At 67.8% G+C, this 9,289-nt stretch overlaps 3 protein-coding genes and 1 non-coding gene across 4 annotated transcripts in view; 2 read left to right on the top strand and 2 right to left on the bottom strand.

Moving 5' to 3' along the window:
* Window positions 1-78, bottom strand: part of H696_05980 (hypothetical protein) — a 1,983-nt gene extending 1,905 nt beyond the window's left edge. The window contains exon 1 of the mRNA XM_009499749.1: window positions 3-78. The gene's annotated coding sequence lies outside the window, so the exon portion shown is untranslated. The remainder of the gene's footprint in view (window positions 1-2) is intronic.
* A 731-nt stretch (window positions 79-809) lies between these two features.
* Window positions 810-2,203, bottom strand: H696_05981 (hypothetical protein). Its single transcript, XM_009499750.1, has 3 exons — window positions 2,079-2,203; window positions 1,447-1,957; window positions 810-1,104 (listed from the first exon to the last, which is right to left on the bottom strand). The coding sequence occupies exons 1-3, from the start codon at window positions 2,124-2,126 to the stop codon at window positions 1,037-1,039; spliced, it is 627 nt and encodes a 208-aa protein (XP_009498025.1). The 5' UTR covers window positions 2,127-2,203; the 3' UTR covers window positions 810-1,036.
* Window positions 2,204-2,917: 714 nt separating this feature from the next.
* Window positions 2,918-8,974, top strand: H696_05982 (hypothetical protein). The gene is made up of 11 exons (XM_009499751.1): window positions 2,918-3,124; window positions 3,304-3,498; window positions 3,813-4,194; window positions 4,325-4,797; window positions 5,023-5,210; window positions 5,378-5,798; window positions 5,906-6,856; window positions 7,031-7,313; window positions 7,457-7,932; window positions 8,085-8,297; window positions 8,482-8,974. Exons 1-11 carry the CDS (start codon window positions 3,011-3,013, stop codon window positions 8,788-8,790), a joined length of 4,005 nt encoding a protein of 1,334 aa, XP_009498026.1. The 5' UTR covers window positions 2,918-3,010; the 3' UTR covers window positions 8,791-8,974.
* A 138-nt stretch (window positions 8,975-9,112) lies between these two features.
* Window positions 9,113-9,194, top strand: H696_05983. The gene has a single exon. It is a non-coding gene; the product is annotated as a tRNA-Ser (tRNA).
* The last annotated feature ends 95 nt before the right edge of the window (window positions 9,195-9,289 follow it).

Here is a 9,289-nt window from a genome sequence, read left to right on the forward strand (position 1 = left end):
ACAATCGGAAAGGTCGGCAAAGAGCACCCAAGGGGGTGGGGAGAGAAGGGGAGGAGAGGGGCAGGGGAGGGAGGGGGGGGAGGGGGCGTGGCGCGGGGGCACAGGGGAGAAGGGGGGTGCTGGGAGGCGCGGGCCGGGAGGCGCGCCGGGGCTGGCCGAAAAATTAAGCCCCCATGCCGGGCCGCACCGCCCCGGCGCTGGGCTGCCCCTGCCCTGGAAGGCGGGCCGGGGGCGGCGGCGGCGGCGGCGGCGCGGAAAGGGCGTTGTTGTGGCACGGTCCCGCCCGACGGCCGGCCGGTGAATTGGCACTCCCCCCCCCCCCGGCTGGCGCGCGTATGTAAGTTCGCTCCGCCTTTCCCCCCCGGGCGCCCGCGGCCCAGGCGGGCTTCCAGATTGATCCACTGTCTGTCACCCGCTGTCGATGCCGCCGCCCCTCCCCAAGAACAACATACTCGGCGCTACGTCGCCCGCCGTCCTCCCAAGGGGGTGGGCGGCCCCCCAGGCAGCGAGATAACGCGCCCCACAGAGCTGGGGGATGCTGGCGGAGGCACCCGCCCTTCCCCCGGGGGGGGGAGGGCGGGGCGCCGTCGACATGAGTGGGGACGGGGCGGCGTAGTCAGGCCCGGGTTGGCATCACGTGCGAGCGCCCGGGGCCGCCCTCGCAGCATCTCGGAAATGCCCAGCGTTCCCGGACCCGAGCCCCGCTCCCGGCGCCCTCGCCGCCATCCTGGCCGGCCTCTGAAGGTCGCTGCCGCCGTCGCTTCTTTCCCGCCCGCGCCTCCCCGGGCCAAATGCCAGTGCGCGAGCGATGAGGGGGGGGTGTTGTATTGTTTTATGCATAGAGAGAGAGAGAGGGAGATCATGATGCGAGGCCGGGAGATGGCTCCTGGCAAGGTCGCCGCGCGATCTCGAAAAAAAAGTCGCGCGCGGGAGAGGGGAGGTGTCGGTATGTCGGTGTGTGTGCGCGCAGGCTGATCGCCCCTGGCCGAGCACAGAATGCCGGCGAGGGGTCCTCCAGGGCCCATGGACGCGGGGCTTACTTGGCGGCCTGCTGGCGGAGGGCAGCGCGGCGCTTGACATCCCAGTTGTGGATACGTGCGACGTCTGTGGTTCGAGCGGGGGAGGGCAAAGGGAGTCAAGGAAAACACCGTCGCGTGCGAGGAGACATGGTTCAAGCGATGGGAGGGGGAAGGGCAGGGCGGTCGTGTGCGTGTGCGTGTGCGTGTGCGCGCGCAAGGGGGCCGGAGCCACCGGATGAATGTAGTTCGCGCGGACTCCGTGCGCCCTTTTGCCACACATACACACACACACACACACACACACACACACACACGCCGATTGCGCGGGAGCGGGGGAGGGGGAAAGAGAAGGGAACAGCACGGATAGGACCGACCAGGGGGGAAATCCCCTCCCCCACGGCGGCCGAGAAAAGCACAACAAGGATACTGACCTGCAGAATGTTGATCTGCTCGCGGATGTGAGCAATGTCATCATCAATGCCATCCATCATGGTGAGGGTCTGGTCGCGGTTGCGGCGCAGCACGCCGAGGGCCTCCTTCGGCGGGTAGGCCACCATGACATTGGACCCGATCCACAGGTGCACCGTGTCGAAGGCGGCGCCGGTCTTGATGCGACCCTCGGCATACAGGGTCTCGGCCAGCTCGAAGCGCATGTCGAAGTGCCCGGTCTCCGCGCCCGGGGGGGTCACCTGGGAGCTGGCCTCCGGCATGTCGGCGTCGGCCAGGCCCTCGGCGACGAGGTCCACATCGGGGTCGGCCGCGCGCGCCAGCAGCACCAGCGCCGACAGGGCCTTGTTCAGCTCGGGCAGACGCCCGGCCAGGCCGCTCTTGCGCTGCAGCAGCGCCTTCTCCATGAAGCGGAACTTGGTGTACTGGCCCTCGAGAGCGCGCACGGTCGGCTCGGTCTGCTTGCCGGACATGTAGGCCTCGATGTCGGGCTGCGGGAGGGGCGGTCAACCCGACGACAGCCAGAAGAGGGGGGTTGCAGTCAATACCCGAGCAGGAGTCAGCAGGAGGGGAGGCAGGGGGAGGGGGCAAAAGCCAGCCACAGCGACGGACAATGAAATGGGCGGTGGGCCGCTGGCCGGACATGAAAGACTTGGACATGGTGGAAGCGGAGTAGAGGTGGAGGAGGGGGAGGGTAGAGGAGAGGAAAGGGAGAAGGGCTCGTTAGATGATGCCACAGGGGGCCCCGTGCGGGTGAGGGCCGGCCGCGCTTGAACGCCCGTCGTCGCCGCGGGACGGCGGCCGGCGGCCGGCGGGGAGGGGCAGGGGGGTGGGCGGCGGCCGGAGCCAGACGGAGGCTGGAGAACCCAGCCCGGGCGGCCAGGCGGGCCGCGGCCGGGGGAATGCGCGCGCCCTGGACGCGCCCTCGGCGCACTGGCCACTGCGCGGGGCAATGCCCGGTGAGTTGGCAGTGAGGGGCGTGATCTGGGTCATTCGGAGACGGTCACATGTCCAGGCCGGTTGTTTGAACGCCGCCCCTTGTCCCCCCCCCGCCCTGATGACGTCCGTGTTCTTCCGGGAGCGAGACAGAGAGAGAGAGGGAGAGAGCCCGGCAGCCGGGGCGGAGGATGGGTGTGGGACGGTGTGGCGGTACACCCTGAGACATTTCCGGCCACTTAGTCAGCGGGGGGGCCTTCCTCTAGACAGCCCCGATGGCCAGGCCCACACTAGTACCTAGTGGGGCTGGGCGCGCGCGCGCATCCTGGGGCCCATTGCGCAGCCGCGTTCTTTCCCCTCCCGCCGGGACAGCCGGCCAGCGGGGCCGGGTAATCGGGCGATCTGCCCGGTTTGCCAGGCCAATGAGAGCGCCGGCCCGGGAAGCCCGGAAGGACAGCACATCTAAGAGGCACCTGGTGGTTGTGGCCTGGGGCCTGCCCGAAGCCCCCCCCCAGCAGACTCCCCTTCCCCTGTGTAGCATTCCCTTCTCCCTTTTCCTTCCCCCCCCCTCCCCCCGTTTCTTCCCTCCCTCGGCTGTGTTGCTCCTGATGGCTTCCTGGGCGCCCCCGGTCATGCACACCCCCTCGACCTCTTGCGAGGCCGCCTCTGCGGCGGCCATCCCCACCACCCCCTTCCCCGCTGCCAGCCTCCTGCCGAAGCAGGTCCGTTTCGCTCTCCCTCCTGCGCCGCGCATCCAGCCCGATGCCTCCCCCCCCCCTGTGTGTGGGATTTTGCTGACCCTGGCTTTTGTGTGTCTCCCCTCCCCGGTCGACTCCTCGCTCTTTGCGGGCGCACAACCTCCTGCTCCCCCTGTCTCTTCCGCCCCCCCCCCACACCTCAGGAGACCGAGGCGCTGGCTTTCATGACGAAGTTCCCCGAGAGCGACGGCCGCGGGGTCGTCGTGGCGGTCTTCGACACCGGTGTCGACCCGGCGGCCGACGGCTTCCAGGTCACCACCGACGGCAAGCCCAAGGTGCTGGACGTCGTCGATTGCACCGGTGCCGGGGATGTGGACACCACGCATGTTGCCAAGCTGGTGCGTGTCTTGCTCCTGCTCCCCGCAGCCCTGCTTGCCTCCCCCTTTCCGATCCCTTACCATGCCGCATGGACATGACCCTCCCTCTTCCTCCCCCCCCCCCCCCCCGGGCAGGGCCCCGACGGGGGGAGGGGCGGAGGGAGGGTGGCCGTGTGCCGTGCCATCCTCCCCGTCCCGATGTACGGATCTGCCCTGCATGTGGCTGCTTCTTCGCCGCCCCCCCCCTCCTCTTTGTCAATCCGCCAGCCGGTCTGACCCCTTTTCCTGTAGCTAGAGACAGCCCCCCCCCCCCCCCCCCCCCCCCCCCCCCGCAGGCGGAGGGCTCCCTCGAGGTGACCGGCCTCACTGGCCGCACACTGAAGCTCAACACCGCGTGGAAGATCCCCAACGGTGAGGTTCGCCTGGGTGTCAAGCGTCTGTTTGATATCCTGCCCGAGCCGCTGGTCAAGCGCCTGCAGTCCGAGCGCGCCACCGAGTGGGAGAACAAGCAGAACACCCTCCTGACCCGGGCGCGTGTGGCTCTCAATGACTTCGAGGCATCCCTGCAGCAGCCGGCCAACGGCGAAAGCAAGGACGCCCCCCCGTGCCAGGCCTCCAGCCCCCAGGAGCAGGCCCTCCGCCGGGCGGAGCTCACCCAGCGCCTGGCTCTGCTGAAGGAGCTCCAGTCCCAGTACAAGGACCTGGGCCCGGTGTACGGTGCGTTCGCGGTCGGCGTCGGCGCCCCATCCCGGTGGTCGAGTGCCGCCTTTCTTGCTGCCTCCGCCGTCCCTCGGCTGACATTGATCCTGCTCCCCCCCCCCCCCCCCCCCCCGCGCGCGCGCGCCAGATGTGGTTACCTTCTTCGATGGCCAGCACTGGCGCGCGGCGGTCGACGTCTCGGAGGAGGGCAACCTCACCCAGGCCGAGGCGTACACCAACTTCCGCACTGAGCGCAAGTATGGGCGCTTCTTCGCCGAGGCCGACCAGATGTCCTACGCCATCAACATCTTCGATGAGGGCCGCGTCACCAACATCGTGACCACCTGCGGCTCGCACGGGTCCCACGTCGCCGGCATCATCGGCGCCCACTACCCCAATGACCCGAGCCTCAACGGTGTGGCCCCCGGCTGCCAGATCATCTCGGTCAAGATCGGCGATGATCGCCTCGACTCCACCGAGACCAACAACGCCCTGGTGCGTGGTCTCTACTACGCGGCCAACAGCGGTGCCCATATGATCAACTTGAGCTACGGCGAGCCGGCGCGCGTCTTCGGCTCCGGGCGCTTCCACGACATCCTGGCCAAGCTGGTCGAGGAGAAGGTGCGCTTCTTTCTGTCTCCCGGGCCGGCTCCCCCGGCCCCTCCTGTGTGGCTCTCTGGGGATGCGGCTCGCGGGCCAGGCATCGGGCGAGGGGGCTGCCTTGCTCGCGCTGGCCACCTCCCTGCCGGTCTTTCGGCCCCTCATGCGCGATCCGATCTCGCTCGCGCCTGCCCTCCACTCACCTGCCATTCGCACACTGCCCGCCCCTCTGGCACGCCGATGCAGAACATCCTGTTCATCGCGGCCGCCGGCAACTGCGGCCCTGCTCTGTCGACCCTCGGCGCGCCGGTCACCATTAGCCGGCACATCCTGGCCATTGGGGCCTACCTGGCGCCGTCCTTCGCGGACTCGGCGCACTCGTACCTCGACGGCATCGTCGAGACGCCCTACAGCTGGACCTCTCGCGGACCGGCGTGCGTCTCCCACTCGCCCCCCCCCCCCTGTGCCTCATCCCGCCGACATGTGGCCCAGTGCCATGGGCGGCCCTTTGCTCTCGCCGGCCGGTGCCCCTTTCTCGCTGCTGACAGTTCCCCCTCCTGCTCGGCCCCCCCCCCCCCCCCCCCCCGCTCGGCCCTGCCAGCCTGGACAACTCCACCGGCATCACGGTCTGCGCCCCGGGCGGCGCGTACGCCGCCGTGCCCACCTGGTGCCTGCAGAATCGCCAGCTGATGGAGGGCACCTCCATGGCCTCGCCGAATGCCTGCGGTGGGATTGCCCTGCTCCTGAGCCGGCTCCTGGCTCGGGGAATGCCCTACTCGCATGCGCGCATCCGCCGGGCCATCGAGAACACCGCTCGCAGCGTCAACCGCGGCACCCCGCTCGACTATGGCAGCGGCCTGCTCCAGGTGTGCCGGGCCTTCGACTACCTGGACAAGTTCCAGGCTCTGCCGGATGAGGACGTCGACTTCCGCGTCATGGTCCCGGATGGCGGCGCCATGGCGCGCGGCATCTACCTGCGCGAGCCGCATGACACGCTGCACAATCGCCAGCTCGCGGTCCAGGTGCGTCCCCGACCGCTACTCCCATTTGCCCGTGCCTCCCCGCCCCTCTTCCCCTGCTCGTCCGCTGACTGGTGTCCCCGCTGCATGCCCCGGCGCGCTGTGCCCAGATCCGCCCCCACGTGCGCAACGAGAATGGCAATGTCAGCTCCAACAACCGTGTGCGCATCGACCTGGAGCAGAAGCTCCTGCTGTCGGCCACCGCCTCCTGGATCCAATGCCCGGGGCATCTGTTCCTGACGCATGGCGGGCGTGGCTTCGAGACGCGTGTGGCCTGCGCCCAGCTGGAGCCCGGTCGCGTGCACTACGGCGAGATCCATGCCTTTGACTCGGCACACCCGGAGCGCGGCCCGCTCTTCCGCGTGCCGGTGACCGTGGTCATGCCGATGCCGGTGCCGGAGGTGGCCCCGGGCCTGCCGCAGACCGGCGTCCTGCCGGCCACCACGGTGACCTTTGCTCCGGGCGATGTGCACCGGCACTTCATCCGGGTCCCGGATGGCGCAACCTATGTGGATGTCATCCTCCGAGGCAACAATGCCGAGGAGAGCACTCGCTACTTCGTGCAGATGATGCAGCGCCTGCCGAACATGCACCACCTGAATACCATGCTTCGCAAGTTCATGATCATCGGCTCGGAGCAGGAAACCCGCATCTCGCGCGCCGTGGCTCCCGGCCACACCCTGGAGCTGGCCCTCTCGCACTACTGGACGTCCACCGGCCGGTCGAGCCTCACCTACGAGGTCCGGTTCCACTCGGTGGCCCTCCTGGCCGCCGGGTCGGGCATCGCCTCCGATCGGAACATCGCCGGCGGTGCTACCCTGAACATCAGCCCGGCCGAGCACTTTGCTCGAGTCGATGTGGCCTCGGCCCTGGTGCCGGAGCGTGCCCTGGCCCTGTCGGCCTCCTTCGGCACCGTGCGGCAGTCCCTGCGCCCGGTGTCCCGCAAGGTGGCGGCCCTGGGCGAGCGCGAGCGCGTTTGGGATGCCAAGCAGGTCTTCGCCCTGACCGTGGAGTATGCGCTGAAGGTGTCGGCCGAGCAGGCTGGCCTGGGGGCTGTCATCGTGCGTGCTCCTTCCGCCCTGTGCATGGGCCTTTTGCCGGCCTCTGTGCCTCGCTTCTCTCCTCCCCCCCCTCTCTCTCTCTGCCCCTATGCTCGTGCCTTCCGTTGGGTGTCTTCCTGGCCCCTTTCAACTCACCCTGATGGCGTTTCCCCTTGTTCGACTTGCCCGGGCCAGACCTTCCCTGGGTTCTATGATATGCTCTACGACCTGCCGGTCGAGTCGCGCCAGTGCTACGTCTACGACTCCCAGAAGCAGAAGGTCCAGTACAGCGACGCGCACACGCCCACTCCGGTCTCCCTCGCCGAGGGGTCGTACGTGGTGCAGCTGTGCGTGTCGCACGACAAGCTGGACCTGCTGGAGAAGTTCAACGAGTTCCTCTGCCAAGTGGACTTCCGTCTGAAGGAGCCGGTGTCCGTGTCGGTTTTCAACTCCCCGGACAAGGCGATGACTGGCGAGGGTATGCCGTGCATGCTTGTTCCCCCTCCCCGACGTGTGCCCCATTCTGACCCACTCCCTGGCTGACTGTGTTCCCCCCTTGTTGTGATCTCTCTCTCTCTCTCTCTCTCTCGCGCGCGCCTGACCATGCTGCCCGGGATGCAGGTGCCATCCGCACGCTGGACCTGGTGCCGCGTCGCCGCACGCCGCTGTACGTCCGTGCGCCGGCCCTGTCGGCCCTGCCGAAGGCCGCGTCTCCCGGCGACCTGCTCATTGGCAAGTGCTCCATCGGCCCGACCGGCAACGAGGACGCCGCCACCGTGGTGGAGCTGTCGTATGCCGTGCCGCCGACCGTGACTCCCACGCCGGATGCCCTCGAGGAGCAGCTGTCCCGCGGGAAGCCGGCCGATCCGGCCACCGAGGCCAACAAGAAGATGGTCGACCTGTACAAGTCCGTCCTGGAGGGCGAGCTGAAGCTGCTGGCTCACTTCCGCGCCGAGAAGGACTGGGCCAAGTTCGATGCGCTCATCAAGACCATGGAGACCGCCTACCAGTCGTTGGATGATGCGCTGCACTTCTTCACCATCAAGCTGAAGCTTGCCCAGGCCGACGCCGTTGTGGCTCGCGGCGGTGACGCCCCGGTATGTGGCTCCCCTCCTTCCCTCCTCTGCCTTGTCGCCTGTGCCTGGTGGCCGGCTTTGCCCCTGTGTCCTGACATGCCGGTCCCGCATTCCGCCCTGTTCTCTCTCTCTCTCTCTCTCTCTCTCTCTCGTGCGCCCCCCCCCCACCACAGGACTACAAGAAGTTGCTGGCCGACGCCGGCGAGATCCTGGCCCTGTTCGATGTTCCGGCGCTGGAGCTCTTCCGCGCCCGGCGCAAGAACGGCGACCTGAAGCCGACGGCCGTCGACGCCGAGGCCGACAAGGCCCTCACCGCCATCCACGCCCTGTATGTGGACGTGCTCCTCCTCCAGGCGGAGGCCCTGTCCAAGCTTGGTGATGACAAGGTGCGCCGCGGGCTGGCCTCTTTTTCCCATGCTCCTCCCTTCGGGCCCTCCCCCTCGGCTTCAGGCCGTTGCTGCCCCACCGCTGCTGACGTCTCTCTTGCCCGGGGGATTCGTGCTCCCTGCGCCTGTCTCCCGCCTCGCCGCTGTCTCCCCCCCCCCCTCACCCACCTACCCCGCTGAACAGGATACTCTGCAGGCTCTTGAGCAGACCCTCGCCCGCCTGGACCAGGCGACCACGGCCAAGGACAACAAGAAGTACGCCGACAAGCTGGTGCACTTCGAGAATGTGGCTCGCAACCGGCCGGCCATGGCCTTCAGCCTCTTCTCCCAGTCGACCGGCAAGTTCCGCGCCGGGCAGAACGAGTTCAACCTGCCGAAGGACAGCTACCAGACTCGCATCGAGCTCTTGGAGAAGCTCGGCTGGGACCTGTGGGTGAACTACTTCAAGGCCATCAAGACTGTCCGCTACCCGCCGGCGTATGAGCTCTTCTAGGAACCGGCAGGGATTGCCCTGGTCCAGCCCGTTCCCGGCCGCCTTTCCGCATGATTGCCGAGTCTTCCCCGCTGTGAGGGGAGACGCACACCCCCTGCTGCCTGGCTGGCATTTTGGTGCCTCTTGCCTGGGCGGGGGCGCATGTTGCCCTTTTACCAATACACCCGTTTCTTGGGCAGCCAGATCCCTCCCCCATTGTTTCGGCCGGGCTCCCGTGGGTCAGGCGCCGAGGCGGATTTGACACACTCGGGCGGTCCCAGTGTGCTTGAGACCCAAGGGGCAGGGGCTAAATATATCATTTTCCGACCGTATATTATCAATTGGCGCTTTGTCCGAGTGGTTAAGGAGCCAGCCTGCTAAGTTGGTGTGCTCTGCACGCGCGTGTTCGAATCACGCAGGCGTCACATTCTTTTTTCAACGGCCGCCCTCTCGACCATCGAGAGCATCCACAATACCTCCGTCAACCCGATCGAGACAATTTTTCTTCCTTTTTGTTCAA

The sequence above is a fragment of the Fonticula alba genome (assembly GCF_000388065.1).
Source record: "Fonticula alba strain ATCC 38817 unplaced genomic scaffold supercont2.16, whole genome shotgun sequence".
Lineage (NCBI taxonomy): Eukaryota > Rotosphaerida > Fonticulaceae > Fonticula > Fonticula alba.